Source organism: Seriola aureovittata, chromosome 5 (genome assembly GCF_021018895.1).
Source record: "Seriola aureovittata isolate HTS-2021-v1 ecotype China chromosome 5, ASM2101889v1, whole genome shotgun sequence".
In the NCBI taxonomy this organism is placed as follows: Eukaryota; Metazoa; Chordata; class Actinopteri; order Carangiformes; family Carangidae; genus Seriola; species Seriola aureovittata.
Window position 1 is genome coordinate 285,658 of NC_079368.1, and position 26,082 is coordinate 311,739.

The following is a 26,082-nucleotide window of genomic DNA, read 5'->3' on the forward strand; positions in this document are numbered from 1 at the left end:
AGTATCAAACAAATGTAAGCTCAACTACGTTCATCAACAAATAAACATGACTGCACTGACAAAAAAGAATCTTCAAGCCTGAGAACAGTCCCAGAGATAAGGCTGTTTATCAGTAAAATCTTTATATGTCCCCTGTACATGTTCACACAAACACACACACACACACACACACACACACACACACACACACACACACACACACACACACAGATATAAGGAGAACTTTGAACCACTAAGTGAACACAGGCCGCGTCATTATCAGTGATTCCTGTGGAAGGTGAGTAAATCAAAAACCTGAGGCCTGATAAAGAGCTGAGTTACTGATGATGGACTCATGTTAAAGAGCAGGTTCAACACTGAGGAGGGAAAAGTAAAACTGATCAAACTGAACTGATTGTTCATGACATCAGAAGGAAGTGCAGCAGAGTTCTGGTTTATATTGATGTTTCAACAGCTGAAAATAGGTCTTCTATTAGAGTCAGTCCTCCAGGCTGAAATATCTCTGGGATATCATGTCAGCTATACTTGGATGGTGTGGATTTAGCTCTTCACACAAACAGTGACTCAAACATGCAGGGGACGCTCTCAGAGTCATCATCACGTCACAACATGAAGCTAGGCATAGATCCACATGTTGGGTCTTCACACCAACAGCCAACAGAAAAAAACCTGTTAGGCACTTTAAAAGACGCCCGCAGAAAACAGTCCCATCTGCTTAAATGTAGCTACATGTAGTATATTTCCATCTATTTATCTTCCTGTCAGAACACAGTGAAATTGAGCTCTTTCTGATTCACTCAGCTGACCTGAAAGTGCTGGTCTGACAGGAAGATAAAGAGCTGAAAATATTCTACATAAAGCTACATTGAAACAGATACTGGATTGTTTCAGTGGGCGTTTTTTTTCTGCTGGACTACCCACAGCAGCTCCTCACTCTGATAGTGTACCGGTGCTCCTGCTGCTCCTCTACTGCAGGTAACACACTGACTGTACATGACTACCTCACACAACCCAGTGTCTAATAACCACAAATACCACTTTAATGCTCCTCCTGTTGACCTACATTCATCATACACTGTGTGGCTCCCTGTTGCACACTCTACTTTTGTTCTGGGGCTCGTTCCAATGTAGGAGAATCTTACAAGAACTCTTTAGACTATAATGTTTCTCCATCCTTGTGTCAACAGTTTTTTGTTTTTCAACTGTGTGCAAAGTCATGTCTATGATAAAATGGTTTGTTGTGGAGGAGTCCAGAGTCCAGACCTCAATCCCATCCAACGCCTTTAGGATGAGATGAAAGACATACCCTGAGCCAGACCTCACCACAGGTAAAAGGCCGACTGTACTACAGGTTTCAGTATGCTCTGACAGAACAGGACCACCTGACTGCAGCCAGGTTGAGGTGAACACATCAGCAGGTTCTGAGACTCTGAAACTCTGTTTCTGCTGAGGTCAACAACACGTCATATGAACTGGTTTGTTTTTGAGCCTTTATGCTCCTGACGCCTGAAACCACAGGAGTAGACAAGATTCAGTCCAATAGTTTTATTCAACCACTTCAACACATACAGGTGAAATGTCCATGCGTCCATGTGCACAGTTGCAGGTGCGTCATGACCTGACTTCATTAGTTCTTGCTACAGTTTATTATTGAGGTAATGGACAAATTAAATCACATGGAAATTTTGCCAGGTGTGATGAGATGTTATGATTCGATACCTGAGGCCAACAGATGGCCTTCTCTACCCAGCATGCATCTGTTTGTAGCCCTCAGTTCACCACTTTGGTCTCAAACATGTCAGCAACTAACAGATGGATCGTTCATAGTCGTCAGAGGATGAATCTGCCGTCTCTCCTCGTACCACAAGGTTCATTTGTGGCTTTTAAAGAAGCATCTTGACAAATATGCACACACACACACACACACACACACACACCTCTCAGCATTAAAGATCCTCTGATGAAAATCAAGTGTTAAACCTTGTTAACGTCCATATGATGTTTTTATAAAAGACATATGATGAGTGAAATAATCATCAACATCATGACTGAGTGTTTCCACCTTGAACTGCAGTGAACCAAAGTCTCATAAAAGCAGATTCAGAGAGCCAGGGTTTCATACATCACAAACCTAAGGAACCATCCTGTCAACTTGTGGGGATGGGGGAGGGAGCTAAATAAACCTTAAACCTTGTCAGTACAGAGGGCGAGCATTAGCATTAGCACAACCGCTAACACTGTGTCAGCCATTGCCAGTTACAAGCTAACAAACAATATAAACAAATAAACTATGCTAACTACGCTAACCGTTCTGATCTGTCCGCTAGTCTCCAGTTCTGGTCTCAACAGACTCCTCATTTGAGTATGGGTCTGACTGAGGCTCTCTGATGTTTCCTCCTCTGACCATCTTGATACTCTCTGCTCTTTCAGCTGTCAACCTGGAGGAAGCAGGTAGTCAGCAGGTAGTCAGCAGGTAGTCAGCAGGTAGTCAGCAGGGCACAAGGCCTGATCCACATTTCTCAAACAGGAAGTAAGAGGAGATGAGCTGCAGACCAAGTTTAATGTGTGAAAACATGTTCAACTAAATATGAATCACAGCAGAGGATTTTTACAGAGTTTAAAACATGTCTGGAGAGAAAGTTTAACAATAATCACTTTATTGACCCTGACCTTTCAACCATCAGGTCTTTGGTACATACAGTAGGTTTATGACCAAATAGCTGATGAACTAAAGATCTTTCCGTCAGCTTCAACTGCATTTTGTGCTAATTTGCACTATACGTTAGCATGCTAGACTAAGACAGTAAAAATCTGTGCAGTTTACAGTGATAAGCTCCTGGGGAGGAGCTAGGCTAACAGGGTCAGCAGCAGTCAGGATCAGACTGTCTAAGAAGGATTGTGTCAGGTGTGTTACTGAGTGAACCCACAGTGTGGCTGCCATGGCAACAGCTTGGTGATATTCATCTCATCACATGGTTTCTGAGTGAATCTGTATGGAAGCCATTTGCACCTTTGAGTCAAAGAGCAGACAGCTGAGTGGCGGGGCCATATCCAATGGCAACTAGATGATCAGATGATCTGGTTTCACCAGTTTCTGATGCTGGTCCAGAAAAATTAAAAGTGATTGTTTAAGCTACGTCGCAGCAGCAGAACTGGCTGTAAATACACCATCTACATATTATATATATTATATATGTATCATAAGAGGTGTTTGGTCTCCACCAACTCCCCTGACACATGTTCACCAGCTGCTCTCTGACAGGCTCTGTGTGAGATGTGGAGCTGGGCAGGTAGGGCAAACTCATTTACAGCCATACAAACAAAACAATGTACAATCCACAAAGTCACCTGATCCAGTGTAAATATAATAATGTCCTCTGGAACCTCTGAATACAAATATAATATGGTTAGCCATAGGCCAGAGGAAGAGGAAGAGGAAGCAGCCTCACCTGTCACAGAGGTGGTTAACTGCGCCGAAGGAGTCACAAGCGCAGGGCAGGCAGCCGCTTGTGCCGTTGGTGAAGTGTCCCTCTTCACAGTCCTCGCACTGCAGACCTGCGTAACCCGACACACACGAGCACTGGCCGGTGACCTTGTCACACTCGTCTGGATCCATAATCCCCTCGCCGCCACTGCTGCAGTTACAAAAGCTCTCTGAGGTTGGGGGGGGGGGGGGGGGGAAGAAAGACAGGAAGACATACTGCATGAGACGCACTGACAGTGATACAACTGTAGACCTACATGTGTGAATATTACATTACATTATTGTGACATTAATTACAACTAGAAAATTCCTGAAGAAGTTTAGAATGTTGCCTGCTGCTTGGTGTGTAACCAAGGTGCCTAACTCTGACCTCAGTCACTGCAGGTATCCCCCAAAAGGCTCTTTGAAATTGCAAGGACTGGCCAAACACAATGATGGTTTTTAAACTAAATTTGTCCCCACAACCATAGCAACACATGTATACACACATGTACACACACATGCCCTAACAGAAGTTGATCTGCAATAAAGTTAGATTTCTCCTGCTAGAATAAAACAACATGGACAACAGTAAAAAAGTACCTTGAGTTAATCAGTCAAATTAGCCAATTACAGTCAGTTGTGTGAAGGTTTGGGCAGCAACTGCACTTGTGCACTTGTGTGTGTCTGTCAATCTGTGTGTTTGTATTGTTGTGTGTGGCAGTAGGGGTGTCTACAAAGAGCCGCCAAAAAGCTTGTGTTACTACGTTGAGACACTTTTACAGTTAATATACAAAGGTGGAGATGGTTTTTGTGTCTGTCAATGTATGTGTCTGTGTGTTGCTAGAAACTCCCTGAGCTTAACATTAAAAAAGCACTTTGAAGTTGTCAGGACCGGCCGAAATTACCTCACAATAATAATTTTTATCTAAATTTGTCCTCACAATTATAGAAAGACATATACACACATGTAAAGAACTAGGACTGCCACTAACGACTATTTTTCTAACAATTAATCTATCGATTATTTAGTCGAATAGTCTATTTATCAAAAAAATGAATTTTTCTCCAGAAAATCTAAATGACATGCTGGCATGACCAATAATCCCAGATTCAGGCCTAAACATTTTCTCAAACACTTATTCAGTGTAAATTTTCAGGCAGCAGTAGACGACTTTATGAGAGCATTTATCAGCTACAAGGACAAAAGCTCTGTCTACTAATGAACAGACAACACTTACATGAAGTAATTCTTCATGTTTGTGACTGATCTCACTACGCGCCATAAAAAATAATAATCACAAAATAACAGTGGTTAAACAAGACTTAGTGTGAAGTGATTTGAACTGTGATGTGCTCATCCTCCCAAAGTCAGACATTAACCAGCTGTAGGGATGGTATAGTTAGGATTGTATCTTTATCTTATCCATATCCTAATTGATTTAGCTCAGACTATGACTGTTTTTTGGGGGGTTTTTTATTAAAGAATAAATTCTGAACAGGATTTGAATTGATTGTTCTGGTTTGTTTCAGCCAGTCGCTCATTTTACAACAATCTGCCACGGTTTTAGATTCATGATGAAGTATGATAATCCGTTACAGACAGCTTTTGCGATAGTGTTTCCTAACTGTTCGTTATTAGCTTAACCAGCGCAATGCTGTTGTGTAAAAGACACCGGGAGTCGGCACAGATAGATGAAAATATCTCTTTTCTGTATGTTGTTGGTTGAACAGGTGGTTGGATAAAGTTCTTTTTGGCCTTTTACGTTTTATTGCACTTGCATTAAAGTTCAATGATAGTTGAACAACTCCAGTAATCTTCAATTATCTTTACATCTGGCTTTGTGTCCAGCTCTGCACTCTGTGTCTGTGTATGCACACCTGCAGATACACATCTGCAGGCCCGTCTCTCCTGGAGAGCAGAGAGAGCAGGCCAGAGGACAGAGAAACAGTGTGACCATAAAAGACAAATAGAGAATAAATACAGCTGAAACCAGAAGTTTACATACACTGTATAAAAAGACACATAACCTTTTTTTTCTCCCTTTTTCTCAACTTTTCCTGTTTAGGTCAGTTAGGATTACCAAAATCATTTATATTTGCTAAATGCCAGAATAATGAGAGAGAGAATTTTTTTAGACAATTTTTCATTACTTTCTTCACAGTCAGAAGTTTACACTAAGATTACTATGCCTTTAAACAATTTGGGAAAACCCAGATGATGATGTCATGGCTTTGGAAGCTTCTGATAGGTTAACTGACAACATTTGAGTTAATTACAGGCACACTTGTGGATGTATTTTAAGGCACACCTCAAACACACTGCTTCCTTGTGTGACATCATGGGAAAATCAAAAGAGATCAGCCAAGATATCAGGAAGAGAATTGTGGACTTCCACAAGTCTGGTTCATCCTGTGGTACAATTTCCAGATGCCTGAAGGTGCCACGTTCATCTGTTCAAACAATTATACGCAAGTATAAACACCATGGGAATGCCCAGCCATCATATCGCTCAGGAAGGAGACGGGTTCTGTGTCCTAGAGATGAACATGCTTTGGCGCGAAATGTGCCTATCAACCCAAGAACGAAAGCAAAAGACCAGGGCCCTCATTTATCAATCTTGCGTGAAAACAGGCGCAGATCTGAGCGCAGAATTGGTCGTACGATAAGATCCACGTGTGATTCATGAAACATTCGTATCTGAGCAATCCCAGCGTACGAATGATCGGGTCTTGATAAATGCGGCGTCTGAATTCGATCGTCATTTACATGTTACGCCCTTAAATATTCCTGGTTCGGAGGCCTCGCCCACTAAGGTCAAACATGGAGAGAAGAGTTACTGGCAAAAAACGAAACTTTTCAGAGATGGAGATCGACATCCTGACATCCGAGGTGGCGCAAAATAAGGATGTGCTTTTTGTCAGTCTGAAGAGTGGGATCACAGGAGCTCATAAAACCGGTGTGTGGAAGAGGGTGACGGAGATGAGTTTGGCTCTGCAGTACCGCCTCCTGCAGCCGCGCGCCAACACAGCTGTTTTGAAAAATAAAAGAATCGTGTGTGTCCTGGTCACCTGGCCACCACGTTTAAAAGTGATAGCTTGGCATCACAAATCACCTGTACATTTATAGAGTGGTAGTTTTTGCGATTGATGAATGCGTAATCATTCATGGATGGTGCCTTCAGACGCACGAGTGAAATCAATTGCTCCAACCAAATTTGGAAACCCAGCAATCTGGAGATCCCTGCGGTCTCTGAAAACGCTCTCACGTCTGACACGCGCGTATTGTTCCTCCAAAACGAGTAAATCTGCCATCGTTATGATTTGATAACTGTCAAAGCATCTGTTTAAATAGGGGAGTGAGTTAACATCTGACCAACCACAGTGCAACAATGATAATCTCACCAGATGCTTTTAATTGTTGTTCCAGTTGTGTCATACCCATCGGAAAAAACAAAAAACAATTACACAATTTTGCCATGAGTTAATTTGCAAACACACATTTCTGCTTGTATTTATTATTATTTCAAATTTTAATGTGCAACTAGAAAATTCCAGGGAAATTTTGAGTGCCACGGGGGCTACTGCCGGGATGAGTACATGATTTATTTCCAGTGTTCAAAAGTCACCCTGATCATATTCTGGTTTTGAGAAATGTCTTGATATAAAAGACTCTGATATAAAACAATGTCACATCCCTCCATCATGTATTATGTGGGAAATATCTCATATTCTGTGTTGGTCTTTTTAATAAAACAAGAGGCAACATGTCTTCAAACTGGCATTTAAAGGGTTAAAATCCTGAAAACTAATAAACATTTGGTTGGAATGCATTCCATTGTGCTGTCTTCATAGAAACCATTTTATTTTTTCCCAAACGTTCTGTTTTATCCCAACATGTATGCAGCAGCTTTTAGGTCATATTTTATGATATTTAAAAGTTGAGCAGTGGTTTAAGAGATTTATGCAAAAAAAGCAGAAAAAAATATTGATATATGATAATTTTATAGCATTTTCTTTGTGTGTCCTTTTTTGGACGCGAGGAACCCCAGAGGGTACAAAATGTGTTACCAGTGTATAATAGACCTGTAACAGTAACTGACATTAGATTTAAAAAATATGTCAAAAAAGACACTTTCTTGCAGAAATCCAAACCTTCAGCTGTAACACAGCCAAAATGATCAGCAAATCAAAAAAGAAAAGTGAAGAAAATGTCCAAAAAAGGACAGAGGGACCCCTGAGGGTTAATAAATCCCATGAACCGCTATTTAAATTACCACTATTATGTTTTTTTCTGTGCTAAATTTAACATTACTGGGGAGGAGAGCAACGCGACTAGAAGTGACAGCGAGAGAGGGCTAGTAGCTTCTCCTCTCCTCTGTCTCAGCGGAGACCGTCACAACTTCATTCACTCTTTTAACAAAACAAAAAAAAGCAACGAAGGAAGCAGTAAGCAGCATTCCTCTCAGCTATTCTAGCTGTAGAGGAGTGCCTCGGAGCTGAGCACCCGTGGCACTAATAATTAGATGTCATGTTAGGCTATTTAGCCTATTATATTGTTTTATTGTACAAAAAAGTGGTATCAGTGAAAAATGTGTGCTTTTTTATAATTCAAATTTTTTTTTAATCTTGTTTCATTCGTTTTAAGAATCCGTTTTGATCTGTTCTAAATATGTGACTGTTTATGCTAATGACAGCTGAGGTTTGTTTAATAATTATTTTCAGACTCAGACAGATTTTGCTGCTGCACCGCAAATCCAGACTCAGATTTGCGTACGCGAGCTCAGACCTGACGTGAGATCTGATCGTAGCTCCCGCTCACGTCCAAATTGATAAATGTCGAAGCTTGCGTGGAAATGGTCGTACGCATGGTTTTCTGCCGTACGTTCGTTTGATAAATGAGGGCCCTTGTGAAGATGCTGGCTGAAGCTGGCAGGGGAGTGTCATTATCCACAGTGAAACAAGTCCTGTACCGACATGGGCTGAAAGGCCACTCAGCGAGGAGGAAGCCATTACTCCAAAAGCAACATAAAAAAGCCAGATTACAGTTTGCAAATGCACACAGGGACAAATACCTTGATTTTTGGAGACATGTTCTGTGGTCTGATGAAACTAAAATTTAACTGTTTGGCCATAATGACAATCGTTACATTTGGATGAAAAAGGGGGAAGCTTGCAAGCCTGAGAACACCATCCCAACTGTGAAGTAAGGAGGTGGCAGCTTCATGTTGTGGGGGTGTTTTGCTGCAGGAGGGACTGGTGCACTTCACAAAATAGATGGCATCATGAGGAAAGAACATTATGTAGAAATATTGAAGCAACATCTCAAGACATCAGCCAGGAAGTTAAAGCTTAGGTGCAAATGGGTCTTCCAAATGGACAATGCCCTTAAGCATACCGCCAAATTAGTTACACAGTGGCTTAAGGACAACACAGTCAATGTTTTGGAGTGGCCATCACAAAGCCCTGATCGAGCAAGGCGGCCTACAAACCTGACTCAGTTACACCAGTTGTCAGGAGGAATGGGCCAAAATTCCAGCAAACTATTGTAAGAAGCTTGTGGAAGGATAACCAAAACGTTTGACCCAATTCATACAGTTTAAAGGCAATGCTATCAAATACTAATGAAATGTATGTAAACTTCTGACTTTGAAGAAAGTAATAAAACATTTTCTAAAAAATTCTCTCTCTCATTATTCTGGCATTTAGCAAATATAAATAATTTTGGTAATCCTAACTGACCTAAAACAGGAAATGTTTAGTTTGATTTAATGTCAGACTGTGAGAAAAAAAAGTTGTGTCTTTTTATACAGTGTTTCGAAACTTCTGGTTTCAACTGTATATGGCGGTTAATACTGACTTGCCTCCAGAAATAAATCAATGTATGTATGAAAAACGATTCCTCGACGTAAAACGTTGATGTTGGCGCATATTCATCATCTATGTCGATTATAGCGACTAATTGCAGCAGCCCTACAAAGAACCCCACATCAACACAGAAGTTAACACAAATTAGAACAGAGGGAAAACAACACGTCCTACTGAAAAGATCACCTTACCACAGCTACCCCAAGTCTTCAATAAATAGATTGATATCTTATGTGTATCTACAGTTTATGGTTGAGGTTTTATTGCAGTTTTGAACTCCCCTTAACTCTTTTGAGAGCAAGAGCTTCAGAACTCAGTTTAACAAGGGCGTCGATGAGAGCTTTGGATAGCCCTCTCTGCACTTTGGGGTGATTTCCTCAAGAACAGTAAAAGATATCTGAAAATATCAAAACTGGGTGATAGATGACAAAAATCTCTACAATTTTGATAGAAAAAATTGAAGGTTGGAAATTGTGGTATTTGAAAGATATTGTCTGATTATTTTTGAGGATATTTTCAGGGATGGCAGTTAGAGTGCACAGTTAGCTCTGGTTAGCGAGTGGAGCTGTGCCAAAAGTAAGAGCAGACATTGATGAATATGTTATCAACATCACAATCCTCTACAATGAAGTTACAACACCACAACAACTGAGCGAGAGAGAGGAAGAGAGAGAGACACTAGTGCTAACTGCTAAAGCTAAAGTAACTAGCAGATCTGAACAGCATGTAAACAATTTCTGAGTTAGTGAAAGTCGCTAAAAAGAGCAGAGAGCTCTGAGTGCTGCAGCATAACTAGTTTAAGTTTAAATGTACAACTGGTAGTTATACACTGTGAGGAAGAAAACAGCAACATTAACTGCGTTCAGACAGAGCAGCAATAAACTATAACAGAAACAGTAACAGAAACTGACTGGAGATGGGACACCACATAGCCGTCAGCACATCAACACGTGAATGGCGTCACTACTATTAGTGAAATTAGTAGAAGTAAATCACTGTTTAAAAATGTTCTCACATAAAAGAACAAAGTCAGTCAGTTAAAATGTTTCTGAGTAAATGTGTTACTGCGTTACATTTGAAAATGGAGAGGGAGGGGTAAAACATGTTATAAGTTGATAATAATACTATATGATTAAACTATAAAATTAAATAACATCTTTAGGTTACTACATATATCATTTCCAAGGTGAAAACAGCAAAGACTTCAACCAATTAATTGCAGTTACGCACTTTGGAGCCTGATACACCTGATAATTACTAATATACTCAGTTGGCAATTAATTATTAAAACAGTTTTAGACAGTTGTTTATTCAATTGATCACTGTGGAGGATATATTGTATATTACATTATGCAGAGGTGATTCTCTTACTTAGCCTAAAAAAATGGGGTGTTAGGTGTGGTGAAGGTGGTGTGTGTGTGTGAGCTTCCTATGTTGAAGTATGACGCAGCAGTAGAGCTCCAAAGTTGGTAGTTTTGAAGACGTCTCCCCATTCACTCTCTATGCAATGATGTCTAGAGTGGATGACATCCTCACTAGAGTGGGAGAAGCGTAGAAATTGTGTTAAACTTGTCCTCATGGCCACATATTTCAGTCTTCACACATCATAGCTTCCTCATTAGTAGACAAATTTTTCTATTTCATATGATGTGTCTACCTTACCATCTCTATACTCTACAATATGATATTGATATGATTTCTCTCTATTATAATGTTTTTTTCTGGATCTTTGGGGACATCTCCAACCTCTTGCAACAATGATGGAGGCCCTGCACCACCTCCCCCTGCAGTGTCCACACATGGAGATCTTCTCTTCCCAAACAAAGACACAGCCTTATGTGTAAATATAGTAATTTTTTAATGTAACACTTGTGGCCATAACATTGTTCAGTCTTATCAGCTATGCTCTTACTTGTTCCCTACACCCTCACTGTCTTATTACACTCTGCCCAATGTCAGACATAAATCAGATGACTTTTGGACTAATATCAGTGTGCTGTTCCAACAGCATCACTTATTTAGGAGATTGTTACAGGAGAAAATAAATATTAACTGTCTCACACATTAGCACTCATGATGAATAATGATTATACAGGTTACTAAAAATTCTGTTGCACTGTTGATTCAACTACCTCTTTTTACTATGCAAACTTACATATGACAGTGAAATTCAGCTTTAACTTCATCCACAACTGTATTTTTTTATTTTAAATAGTTACAATTGACTAAATTGTACACTACAGTATTTAATTGATCCATTTATTACATTATTTTATACGTTTCCAGTATTGTAAATTGTTTAAATTAATGTAATTTATAATGTCCAATAAAGTTATTGATGAAGCTCTTGCTTTAACTTTTTTGATGGTTTTTATACAACACATCTGGTCTGAATTTTCACAATAGTAACACATAAAGAGTTGTGTAGGTATTTCTATGTTAGCTTTAATGAACAACATAAATACTAGAAATGTTTAAATGTTGCTGTCCAACAACACTGACAATGAAGGATCAAAAAACATGCTGATGTCATTTGGTAAATACTTCCACCTATGGAGGTGGTGACAGTGCTAGAATTGATCCATCACTTAATCACAGTTTAATATTTATGAATTTTGTTACCATCACTTGTCAACAACAGCAGAAATTAAGTTGCAGGTAAGAAACTGAACCTGTGAATACTAAAGACAGAGAATAATAAACAAACTAATCAACAGCTAGTCTGTCATTTCATCTGGGAGTGGTTTTCTAGCATCATCATCACAGCACATTAGAGAACTAAGGATGTCCATGCAGTCTCCCTTCTCCACGACCAGATGAATGGAAACAAGTGCTGCCTCATACATGAGGTCCTCCTTCTGTTGGCACCGGTAACTAAGTTTTTCACAGTATGGAAACCTTTCAAATGACAATAAAAGACAAACCCTTGGGTTAAGATGTGGTGGAGCACAATCAATCACAAGCCCCAAGCCTCCCCGGCCTATTTGGACATTACCCACAATCTCTGTATGCCTGAGCGTTGCTTCCGCCTCCTGCACCGCCATTCTTGGATTCCATTTTCTCCCCTTGATTGGGTTTTGGAACCAACTTAATAACTACCGCATCTTTGCTCCCAGATAACAGGAGCTCTGTCCTAACCTTGGTACATTTAAACTCGTCCACTAGACTAGTTACTGGGAGCTGAAGTATGCCTTTCCCATACAGTGCCACCGTACTTAAACATCTAGGAACACCTAGCCACTTCCTAATGTAAAAGCTAACTAATCTTTCCATTTTTTCTGCAGCAGATAATGGAATCTCATATACAGACAGTGGCCACATCAACCTGGGAAATAACCCGAACTGCAGACACCACAACTTCAACTTTCCTGGAAGCCCTGACTTATGTATTCTATCCAGTCCCTCAGCAACATCTTTCTGAAACTGCACTACCTGTTCTCCGTCATTCAAGTCTGCCTTGTACCACCTACCTAGACTCTTAACTGATTTTTCCCTAATTATTGGAATTTCCTCTTCGTCCATTACAAACTTCCTATCACTTACCTTCCCTCTACTTATTGAGTTATTCTAGACTTACTAGGCTTGAGTTTCATACTAGCCCACTTTAAGTTTTTATTAAGTCTCTCAAGTACTCTTTTCATACATGGCACCGTTGTAGTTATCAACGTCATGTCATCCATGTAGGCCCTAATTGGTGTAAGGCGCATCCCATCCTGCCGCCTCTCTCCACCTACAACCCACTTAGAAGCTCTAATGATTACCTCCATCGCCATTGTGAATGCCAATGGAGAAATCGTACACCCTGCCATAATGCCTATTTCTAGCCTCTGCCACCCTTTTGTAAAGCCTGCTGTACTTAAGCATAGTCTAATGTCTTGGAAATACGACCTTACTAAATTAACCACTACTCCAGGCACTCTAAAATAATCAAATGCCTCCCAAATAAGGCTATGTGGCACTGAACCAAACGCATTTGCTAAATCCAAAAATATGACTTGCAAGTCTCTTTTCTTTGTCTTGGCTGCCTGAATTTGATGCCAAATCATGCTAGTGTGCTCTAAACATCCTGCGAAACCTGGTATTCCTGCCTTCTGTACTGCAGTATCTATTAAGCTATTCCTTTCTAAATAACTAGCTAATCTCCGTGCGATTATGCTAAAGAAGATCTTCCCCTCTACACTTAGGAGAGAGATCATTCGAAACTGACTCAGGTCTGAGGATTCCTTCTCCTTTGGAATAAAAACACCTCCTGCCCTACGCCATGCTCTGGGAATAACCTGCTTCAATAACACATTGATGAAAGTTTCCCCCTGAAGACTATTTCTAAGTTTGATTTAATCAATGACATAAATAATAAAAATGTTATGATATAATGATGTCCTGATGTAGCGTACATACGTGGCCTGGCATCAGTCACAAGCCATTAAGGAAGTTCATTATAAGGACATGCAGAGTTACGGACCCACAATTGACACTTTGCGACTCTTCCCACCATCAAACTATCAAATTGATAGGAAACAGAGACCCTTATCTCACAAACAGACCATGCTTTCAGCATGTCCGAACGACACAGAACCAGACCAAAGGTCAAAGGGTCAGCTCCAGAGGATCAACCAATGGACACCAAACAACTGGAGAATATAGGCAAGATCTCCAGTTTGTAACAATAAGACTTTGTCTATTGATATTTGATTGTTTCTTGTATAGGACTAGTAACAACAAAAGGACTGATTAACACTAAGGTGTGAATCCTGTCCTGTGTGTGCCATGCATGAACACACACACCAACCTCTCTTCCTCTGTCCCTCTCTAGATAAGAGTCATGAACTACAACCCACATTCCAATCCTGGGTAGTGACCAGCAGAACACTCTTCACAGACACAGATCTGAGGAAGAATGTAAAATTAAATATGTAACTGTTCCCTAACTCATGAGATTTTCCCATGCAATAGTTTAACCCCAAACTTCTATCCCATAGAATGTTTGAAATGTAACATGTAGATTTTAAGACAATGTCCTTCATGTGACCATACTGTCAGTATCCTTTACACAAGGTAACACACACCACATGACATCCAGAATGTCCATAATATTATTATTACAGTCGAAGAACTGCTGTGTAATCCATCAGTGTTTCCTCTACATTCATTTAGCATTGGCGGCCCGCCACTGCTAAATCATAGCCGCCACGCCTTCAAATTTCTTTTTTTTTTTTTTTTTTTATTGTCGCAAATGCACCACCGCCACATCTCTCCACCTTCACAGCCTGTGTGATGATGAGCGCAACAGCGGGTGGAGGGGAGGAGAGGGGAGGGAGGGAGTTAATTACTCGCGAGAGCGCGGCCTTGAAAGTGACGTCACGTCAGGCACCAGGTGAGAGTCAGAGAAGTGAAGTCGTGAGGAATAAGGCAGCGAATTACCGGAGAAAAGGTAGATTTATTATCCAACTCAGTGACGCTAACTTGGGTAAACTAATTGATAGCATTAAGCTAATATCTACACGTCATTATGTATGAACTGCTGACTGCATTTTCAGATGAGCTTGTTAAGATACTTCTCTAAGAACAGAAAGACAACAGATGAAGAAGACGCTAGTCAGGTAGCATCATAAGCCTTTTACTGACTCGTAAATGATGATGGTTAGGTAAAAAATAGTATTTTAATGTTCACACTTGTAATCAGATGTGATGCGAGTGTAAATTATATAACGCTGTTAGCGTTACTCACACTTTTAATGTAATCTTGTTAGACAAGTAACATTAGACAGGGAGGAGTTGTTAAACAAAGTGGAGGAGAGCAGAGCAGAGAGCTGGGTGAAGGTGCAGGAGAGAGAGATGAGCCTGGGTGCAAACTTTGCCTCTGACAACTTTAGAGTCATCTGGTCAACGCCAGTCTCCTCTAAAGTTATCCAACCAAAGTGAAGAGCATTAGAGTTTATTTCGCATCAACCCACAAGAGACACCAACAGATAACACCTCTGAACGACCGCCTGCAGAGAAGCCGAGCAGGAATCAAGAGAGCCCGAGACAGAAAGTTTCCTGGCAAACCAGAGCTGAACCGCTGAGACACCAGCAGAATCCCTCATCGTGATAACGGGACACGGCCTCCAAGAGAATCCACCTAGATCCCGCGTCTCCAGGGTTACCACGGCAACCACAGCCACCTGGGTTCCAGCCGAAGATCTCCAGCTACAGCGCAACTCACAGTAGGCCGGTCTTAACACTCTGCTCATGACTGGGTTGATGTCGAAATATAGCAATATTTAATCATCAAACCTAATTCGTAGATGTAGTGTCATTAGCTGTATAGCCATAGTGTATAGCCATAACATATTCTCTCCCGCCATTGCCAACTCATCACACTGCTCATTTCATTATTATTTTCATCTTTATGATTATTACACCTTGCATTTACTCTGTACATAGTAGTTTAGTTAAATAAACTCCTTTATTTACACCCAGTTGTTGTCCTGTTGTATTCTTTTGACAGAGAGACTGGAGATCCATTGAATCGAGAAGTCATGGCTTCCGATATGAGATTGATAAATTTGGCAATGAAGTAATTCATTGTTGTCCTCCTAGAGGACTGGTGCCCCATTTCAATGAGAGTAAATCCTAAAATATGGCTTAACGCTACACTGACAATAACGGATCTAGAGATAAATATTAGAGTTTATGCTTTTCTGAGATGTCTTTTGTACTTACCAATTTTAATAACATTAATTCACCAAAGTGACCTGTTAGATTCATAATCACGCATATGGTAAATTTTGAAAACACAGTAGGTTTATTTTCTTAAAAACCCTTTCAATGGCAATAACAAAGTTATGAATTAAACTAATCTACATGAGCTGTTATATACTGACAACTGCTTCAAAATCTTAACTGTTAATTTTCAGTTCACACTAATGAGTGTAACGTACATATGTCTATGAGGTAACAGCAGCACACTATTAATCATCTCGTTTTGATCCAGGTTGCACTTCTGGTTGGTCCATTCTAGCCGTTTCCTACTGAACACCGTCTTGATGTTGTTCACCTGTGAAGTAGATGACTGTTACTAATTCCAAGTTAATATTAATAAATTCTGTTTTTAAAAATGTAATGATTATCGTCTATCAACAACAGCAGAAATTAGGTAAAAGGCAAGAAACTGAACCTGTGAATACTGAGGACAGAGAACAATAAATAAAACAAATGTCTAAACAGCTCGTCTGTCTTCTCATCACAGCCCATTTCAGAACTAAGGATGTCCATGCAGTTTCCTTCGTCCATACACGAGTCCCTCATTCTGTAGGCACCAGTCATTCAGTTTTCTGTGTGGATACCTTTGAATGACAGTAAAAAACAAACACTTTAGTTAAGACATGGTAGATCACAGTTAATCACATACTTTTACCAGCACTTAGGATAGGTGCATGAATGTCTGCTTCAGTTGAACACTGCTGTGTATGAATTTACAGTATTAAATGACAAACCCTGACATGTTCTTCTATACATTGTGTATTGTACTCGATACAATACGAAACCAGTGAGATGAGGAGACAGAAAATAGGTTGAGATAAACCTGAATATTTTTCTGCTTGTAGGAAAATTCTATCGGTGACTGATTCTTTCTAATAACACTCAATAACATACTGAGTTAATTGTTAAACTATATTCATTCCTGCCCTTGTCATGTTTGGGAGCAGGTACAGTTAGCATTGCGAACACTAAGTTATCAGCTAGCTAACGAGGTTAGTACAGAGCATCCATAATTCACATTAACTCTAATATTAATTTGGATGTTAACTGTCTCCCGTTCTCCGGTCCGAACATGTAGGAAAAAACACACTAGCTTTTAGGGAGCATCATACACATTAAAATGTAGGACGTTCAGAAATAAACATTTACTTACCGAAAAACAAAACTGTATATCAGCATCCTTCCAGTCTGTTAGTGCCGAAGAACGGGCCATAATTCCAGTGAACAGAAAAATCATTAAAACTAAATAGCTAAGAGCAAAACTGTCAGTGAAAAATTCCTCCTCCCCTGACAAATATGGAGAACATAACGGAAATTTAACACAACTGATTCTAAACAGCGTGCATACGACACAAGATCTCCTCCAGTGACTGATCCTCCGGTTTCCGACCTCCCGGCCTGACTCGTCAGCTTATAAATCGCACACCAAAAATACCTATTTTAAGGGCTAAAATCGAATTAATTTGAGAATTATTTTCAGATGGACCACAAGAACACTGAACAAGAGGTGTGAATGAGCGAGGACATAGCAATGAGTTGTGGAAACAATTTATTGACTGAGTATTTCATTAGAGAAGCTGGTGTTTTTTGAATGGGTGTGTATTGGAGTCAGTTTTTTGGAGCCAGTCCCTAGCAACCTTCAGTGGTGTTGCACTTTAAGTCACTTCTGCATTGGCTTCACTTCTCAGCCCCGCAGCATATGCCCATTTCTATATACAGTCTATGGTGTTTCCCTCCTCCCCCTGGTGGCCACAGTCACTAGTAGTTGCCAGTGTCTCAGCAGGTATTACCGGGCAGAAATGGGCAAAGCTGATTCTGATAGGCTAATAGCTCATTACTTCTTAGCCTTTTAACTCATGTTTGAGAGCAACTCTAAGGTAAATCAACATGGTGTACTTACGTGTGCTTGATGTGGCGTTCTTTGCGTGTGTACATGTCTCTCTATAATTGTGAGGACAATTTTCATCAAAAATCATTATTGTGAGTTCATTTTGGCCCTCCTGACAACTTGAAAGGGCTGTTTGGAGGTTAAGCTTAAGCAGTTCCTAACACCACGCACAGACACACATTCATTGAAAGACACACAAACACCATCACCACTATATGGATGTTAACTGGATGTGTCTCAACCTGGTAACACAAGCTTTTTGGAGGCTCTATGGTAGACAGCTCCACTGCCACACACAACAATACACACACGCACATTGACAGACACACACAAACACCATCTTACTTTTTTGATATTCACCTTCAAAATAAGAGTTTCAACCAGGTAAAAAGAACTTACTGGAGGTTCTGTTGGGCAGCTCTACAGCTACACTCAAAAACACACACACTGTGTGTGTGTGTGTGTGTGTGTGTGTGTGTGTGTGTGTGTGTGTGTGTGTGTGTGTGTATATATATATATAGACAAAACACAAACACAATTTTGATTAACCTTCAAAATAAGTGTCTCAACATGGTAAGAGCAAATTATTGGCTCTGTTGTACAAAACCTTATGCAATTTATACCGCCAAACACAGAAGCACAGACACTTTCAAAATAAGAGTCTCAAAAAGGTAAGAGGTAAGATATTAGATAAAAGTTCAATCTCAGAAGCTATCTTCTATATGGGCGTAGAGTGGTATAGCTTTATTGCGGATCAACTTCTATTAGGGCATGTACATGTGTCTATACATGCCATTGTTGTGTGGACAAACTTGTGTTTGAAACCATCAGTGTGAGGTAATTTTGGCCCGTTGTAACAGCTTCAAAGGGCTTTTTGAGGGACACCTGGAGCAACTGAGGTCAGTGTAGGATAAGTCTCTACAAAATGAAAGAAACTGAAAATAACATCCTTTGTACAAATTGAAACATAAAAAGTGAAATACACGCACCAAGCAGCAGGCACATAAAAAATTTCTCCAGGAATTTTCTAGTTATATCATTATCCATCAATAAAACATTAATCTAACAGACTGTAGGCTGCAGCTGTGACATCACTTTCTTTTTCAGGGCTAACGTAACCGTAGCAACAAATAGTAACACTGGGAGCGATCCATTACGATCAGCCCTCCACATCACTCAAATAACGCCTCCTTGTCCTCCTCTGGAAGCTAATGGAGCAAGAGCTGCTCTCACACTTTCAGGTTTCTCCACCAAACCAGGAAGTGGAAACATGCCTCCTTTAAACCCTCCTCTGTCATGTATCAACAGTGTTCATTGTAATTTTCAGAGGCATGACAGAGGTGTGTTCAGACTGATGCCAGAAAGCAGAGGATGTAATGACAGGCATGAGGATGACCCTGTGGAGCAAAGAGAGCTGATCTATTATTCATGCGATCTCAGGTTAGGTGTGGCATCTCTGAGCTCATAGCCAGACAAAGATAACAGATCTGATCAACTGAACACAACACACACACACACACACACACACCTCATCTCCAACACTGTCACAGAGCCTGAGAACAGGGCTGTAAACTATCAGTTATTTTCACTGTCTATTAATTGTTTGGGTTCATGTAAGAAAAAGTGACTGAAGCACCAGGTGATATTTAATGTGACAGAGTGAGAAACCCAACCACTTTCACCATCACATGAGACAGAGAAGCTGAAGACAATGAATGTTTAACAACACAAAACAACTTTGGTGATTAATCAATTATCAGAAAAGTTGCAGATTCAAATCATATCAGATCTAAATCATTGTAAAAGAGCAAGAAGCCGCATCACGATACGCTCGGCAACAGTCGCCAAGTACCTGAAGTCCTTTATGGAAGGTTTATTAAAGATCCATACAGTCTAAAGATTGATGTCCATGTGTTGTTTGATAATAATTGATTCATAAATTTCCCCTAGGTGATAAATAAAGTACCTATCTATCTGTAAAGCAGGTCTAGGTTCTATATTAATACCGTGAAAGTAACAAAGCACTCAGTCCACAGAGGAATGTCCTCAGCCTGTATTCAGAAACTGAGCCTTAAAACCAGACGTCAGGACTTCTTCAACTTTGTGATGTCACAACAAGCAGTCACCAAGCCCCGATGATGATTGACAGTGACAGTTGCAGCTGTGAGTAAAACTCTGAAGGAAACTCTGGGCTTGTTGGCCGAATGTCAGAGCTAGCACAATAAGCCAATGCTGCTAATCATCATCAAGTGATTAAGATTTAAGGTTTAAGTGAGATTATTAATGAGACTCAAACTGGATTCATGAACCAGCAAGTCAGAATTATCCTGGACCTAAACACTTGTGTCTCAGAATAAGTAGCTGTCATTCTTTTCCCCTGCGAGTCTCACACTGCACACATCAGTGTGTCCCACCTGTAGAGCTGCTGTTAGTACACACTACATAGCATCAGAGAACAGACACCAGCTGAGTGACAACACAGTCCTGTTTCTTCAAACACTGATCCCATATAGAGAGCATTTCATGATACAAACCTTTTCTCATTTAAATCTAAATAAAAAGAAATGTGACATTTTCAGCCTTAATGGATCGAATCAAAGGGCTGTTTAGAAAGTATAAAACATTCAACATTTTTATCAATGACAATATTGAAAATATGAGAAAAAGTGAACAACCTATCAATAACACTAACTTTATTTTGAAAAGTAAATGTAAAACCTGAAACAGGAAGTCTTCAGTGAAGGTCAGAAAATACTGGACTTGATGGATCTGAATTTTACCATTAAATTAAAGCAGATGAAAGGGGTCCTGAGAGAATCACTGTGGACATTCACACCACTAAATATGTCTAAGACAATGTGTCATGCTATCAAGTGATTGTGATGCAACAGCCACAGAAATGGCCTGAATCATTCTCATCCTGATCAGACCCTCAGTGACCCATCGTGCTCTGTGGACAGAGACATGGTCCAACTTTGTTCCCTCTCTTGTTAATTGGGTTTTTCTTTTGTCTGGAGCCAGTTCAAATATTCTTCAATTCTCAGCTATGAAGAAAAAAGTTTCATATAAAGAAAATCAAGTGGATGTTAATGGAGGATTATTAGGACTATTGACAACACCATCACTCTGTCAATGGAGTACATTTTAACAGTCAGAATAAATAATGAATGACTTTAATGTAAACACAAAACTCATTACACTGATGTGTGGCTTCTTTGTATTTACAAATAACAAAAGAAAGACAACAGAAGATGTTCACAACAGTCATCTTTCAAACTCTTACATCAGATTTACTAACCTCAGTAACAAATGTGAATAAGAGGATTAAGAAGACATCTTCAGTTGTTGTTTTCATCATTGAATTCCAAAAAATACAAACTGTAAAATCAACTGAAAAATATGTCTATACTTTGTTTTGTTTATGTATTTATGCTTCCTTTTCTATATATATATATATATATATATATATATATATATATATATATATATATACACACACACACACACACACACACATACATACATACCAACATATATAGATTATTTTATATGCACAGAATGAATATGCAGTACTCTATAATTAGAAGTAATACAATGTTCTTTAAATAAAGTTTTTAAATAACTGACGGTCAATGAGAAAAGTCGTGGCCTACCCCCGTCACTCATGACCAGTCCAGGGTTACATCTTTAACGCACCGCTCGATGGATGTTTAAACTTAGTATGTCTATGTGATCGGAAAAAACAGAACCCGGTTCCTGCTTCTGTCGTCAAAGTATGCAGAGACACAGCGATACTACAATCAGCTGTTTACAACCATCATTGTCTTTCCTAATCCTCCACTCAGATTAATGTATAACAGGGGGTTGGACACAGTGTGGAGGAAAAGGGTCAATACAAAGAACATGACCGGACTGGACCCTGATGAGAGGGGCCAGATCAGTCAGAACAGGAAGTAAAACAGACTGGGTTCAGGTTCTGGTTCAGGGATCAATAAGGAGGTTTTTAATAGACAAACAACATGTGAGGCCATTTCTTCATGCTCTTTAACAGGATGAATGTACTAACACACACACACACACACACACACACACACACACACACACACACACACACACACACACACACACTAAAGAACCATTTTGGACAGGAGCCTGAGCTTCTGGCTGGAGAACAGCACATCCACATGGATGCTGGCTCAGTGAGGTGTGAGGGGAGGGGCTCCGCTGTCATGGCTCATTCATGGCTCAGCCTGGCCATCTTGGTTGGACGGCCTTGTTCAGTTGATGCAATGCTAACAACAACAACAGAGAGGCCGGAGCTGCTGTTTAAGCAGCTGCTTTGCATTTTCCTGCCAACAATCACACACAGTCTGGTCTGAGCCCCCAGCATCGTGGATCTGAGTGGATCCAGACTGGATTAAGGAGAAATTCACTGAACAACAACAGGATCAACCTTCACCCTCACACCCCCCTTCTCCAGCCCCCCCCCCCCCACCCCCACCCTCTCTGACACTCATCCTATTATAAAAGGCCTCTCGAGCATGATGCAGGCCGCACACCTACATCCACATCATCTCAGAGTCTTATTGTTAAACATATTTTAAAGATACAGTGATTCCCCTTGATGTGAGAAACACATTGAAAACGGAAGGTCTGCCCATTGTTGCATTCTGCGTCAAAAGCTCATAGCGACCATCCAGCAGCCTGAGAGACACCGAGGTCTATTATTTTCCTATGAACATGAATGTGCTAAACAAACAGTATACCCCCACCCCATGATGTAAGCTGTAGAGCATTATTTACCGTTTAAACATTTAACCACAGGCTGGATGGTGGTTACTCACCTTGACTGTTCTCTACTGAGGTGAAAGATGAGCCGATATTATCTGCAGCCCAGGCGTCGTTGGTGGAGCGCTGTGAAACCATGGACACCAGTGTCTGCTGCATTTTCTCCGGAGCGAAGAAGGATGTCTGGGCATCGGTGGATCTTTTGCGGGCGCCAGTTAGGCTAAAGATGGGCGCCGTTATTAGTTCTTTAGTGGCTGAAATTATTCCAGTATCGACAGCAGTGGAGGCGGCCGGGTCCGTTGTAGGAGGCTGGAAGGTGGACGCAGTTTTAGAAACGGGGCTTGTGGTGGCGGTCGAGCCGGCAGAAACAATGCCAGGCCGCGGTGTGAGACCGGTTAGAGGCCCAGGATAAACGCTCCTCTCGCCTGAAGAACGAGGCATGTCGGTGTGGAGGCTCCCCCAGGTGTCGGAGGCTGAGCCGGGCTTCCTGGAAATTGGCGACGCATCGTAGGAGCTGATGCGAGGAGCAGCTTGAGAAAATCCGACACATACAGAGAAAATAAGTAAGAGCAGCGGAGACATGAACATCATTAAGGACGTAAGCCTCATATTCACTTTCAGCTCTCCATCCAGCCCCAGTCACGGTCTCTCAGACCTCTCCCTCTCCACCATTGGTGTCCCCGGGCTGCGTACGGTGCTGTTTGTTGCCCTATGAACCACAGTCAACATTTCACCTGCTCTACAACCTACCGTCAGCCGCGCAGACTGACGTAGCCTTCAGCCAATGGAAGGCCTGGAAGACCGTCCGTGAACGCTCGCTCATTGGCTGGTCTAACAGTGGCAGTAATGCCCTGCGGAGACACAATGTGTCGTAAATTATCAAACGTACGTGTGAAAATCACCTAAACAACCGGTTCACGATGAACAGCGCGGCTCATGGAGGCAGCTCAGACAGACGGTGTGCTAGTGACAGTGGAGGCTCGGTCAGCTCCGGTAAAACGTGGAAAAACGTTCAATTAGACACACGATGGTGCGTTCAACACCCTGTTGTGTTACGCATGCGCACTGTCTTTTTTAATACGGTGGGTTTATACACACGTCTGCTGATTGGGTAACACGCTCAGACACACCCACTACACGACAGAAAACCACTTCAAATACCTATAGTCATGAGGACATTCCGGCAAGATGGCGGACTGAGCAGCTGTGTATAGTTAGAGCACGTGAAGATCCTCAAATTAGGTTTTCTGATCTCTTTACCCCTACCAAATAAGTAAAATGGACAATTCAACCATGTAAAAGTCCATTGAGTACAACGTTGCAGGGTTGAAAGAGTGTAAGAACAAGATCTCCGTTCTGGAAGCTCAGGTGTCCATCTTACAAAAAGAAGTTGAGATCAAGAGAACAGGATCGGTACAAACAGCAGTGGAATTTGAGGATTAGAGTAATGAAGGAGATGATGGATGAAAACATCAGGCAAGATGTAGTTCAGTTACTTGGGGACATCACTCCAGAATGGTAAGAAAAGATGGACGAGTATGTTGATAATGCATTGCCTTGGGAGGAAGGAGGAGAACAGGACCTGTGAGGTGATTGTACATTTTACCAAATGGCAGCACAGAAATGGCATATGGAGGTTAACCAAAAAGGAAAGGGACAAACTTTGGCCGCAGATTCAGCAAGCAAGGAAAGCTGGTGAAAAAGCATATTACCGCGGATCCTCCGGCTTCATAAATGGTCGCCGAATTTATGCTGAAGAATGAGAGATCAACAGGTATAGATATGGAAATAAATCTGGAACTGCAATTTAATAGTGGGGTATTTATTTTTGGTTTTGATGTAAGAGGATTTCTAATTTCTACTTCTAAAGGAGAGTTAAGAAAGCTTTTTCTACTGTTTATATTTCCATGGTTGTTGCTGCTGAATTGTTTTGCTTTTATCAGCAGTAACTTGTAATGTTAAAAATGAGTATATCTTTTATTTCTTTAAATGCAAGAGGTCTCAGGGACAATGTGAAGAGGAAAGCGATTTTGCAAGGGGCAAAAAGCTCACTGCACTTTTTTTTTTTTTTTTTTTTTTTTTTTTTATATACAAGAGATACAATCATGTGATGCTGATGCAACTTTCTGGTCAAACCATGGGGAGAAAAAATATTATTCAGCCATGGCTCCAATCGTTCTGGTGCTGTAGCCATATGTTTTAATAGATGTCCTGGGAAGGTAGTTAGTTTCAAAGCTGATGAGCTTGGTCATTGGCTGGCAGTTGTGTTAAAATGTTGAAGGAAATTATGTTATATTAATCAGTGTCTATGGTTATAGTAACAGTAGCCAAAACAAATTGTTGTTGAAAGTGACAGATGTTATTTCTGAATACAAAGAAGTATGTCATACTGAATTTATTTTGATTGGTGGGGACCTAAATTTGACGCCCAATGAAGAGCAGGACAGATGTCCTTTTAGATATAATACCAACCAGTGGAATCTAATTTTATTTGATTTTATTAACTCCAACGCTTTCATTGATATTTGGAGGGACAGGAATCCAGATCTTAGTCAATTTTTTAATGGATCAAGCCAAATGGTGGTAGCAAATCCAGAATAGATTTGTGGTTAGCAATGCCTGATATTGTAAAGTATGTTTCACATCTCTAGTGCCCCGTTAACAGATCACTGTGTAATACATCATATTATGAATCCTGAAAATAAGACAAGATATAATAAAGATTATTGGAAATTTAATGCAGACCTGTTAAAAGATGAGAATTATGTTAAGACTGTCAAGGATTTAATACAAAAAGTTCAAAATGAGTATAACTAGTTGCAGCAGTAGATGGGAGTATTTTAAATTTAAGGTGAGGGAGTAATCAATAACGTATAGTAAATGTAGACAACAGAAGGAATATGAGATCCAATTTGTTCAAGACATAAACGATTGCTGTAATAAGACTTTAATGTTGGATATTGGTAAAAGTAATTTCATTACCCTACAGGCCAAGTTAGATAACCTGTATCGCAAAAAAGCACAAGGTGCTTATATCAGATCTCGGGCTAAATGGATTGAGGAAGGGGAAAAAAACACATCCTATTTTAGTGGATTAGAAAAAAGGAGACAGGAAAGAAAGACAATTAACACATAAGCAATCAATGATGTTGAATGCACAGATCATAAAATTATATCTGAAATTTTTTTTAGATTTTATTCTAAACTATACTCTAAACTAAACTTCACAGAAAATGTGAAGTTACATATTCCCAAGATACATTTAGCATTCAAAGAAAATTGTGAAACTGAGATCAGAATGGCAGAATTAGATGAGGCGGTAAAGAGAACA

General features: G+C 40.3%; 1 protein-coding gene across 2 annotated transcripts in view; it reads right to left on the bottom strand.

Annotated features, from left to right (window-relative positions):
• Window positions 1–24,766, bottom strand: part of LOC130169473 (multiple epidermal growth factor-like domains protein 9) — a 60,359-nt gene extending 35,593 nt beyond the window's left edge. The window contains exons 1-2 of one of the 2 annotated variants that reach the window (XM_056376264.1): window positions 22,808–24,766; window positions 3,450–3,654 (exon numbers count right to left, since the gene is read on the bottom strand). In XM_056376264.1, the coding sequence (XP_056232239.1) occupies window positions 3,450–3,654; window positions 22,808–23,360 (758 nt within the window). In that variant the 5' untranslated portion in view covers window positions 23,361–24,766. The remainder of the gene's footprint in view (window positions 1–3,449; window positions 3,655–22,807) is intronic. The other variant, XM_056376263.1, reaches the window with a different exon arrangement.
• Between the last annotated feature and the right edge of the window lie 1,316 nt (window positions 24,767–26,082).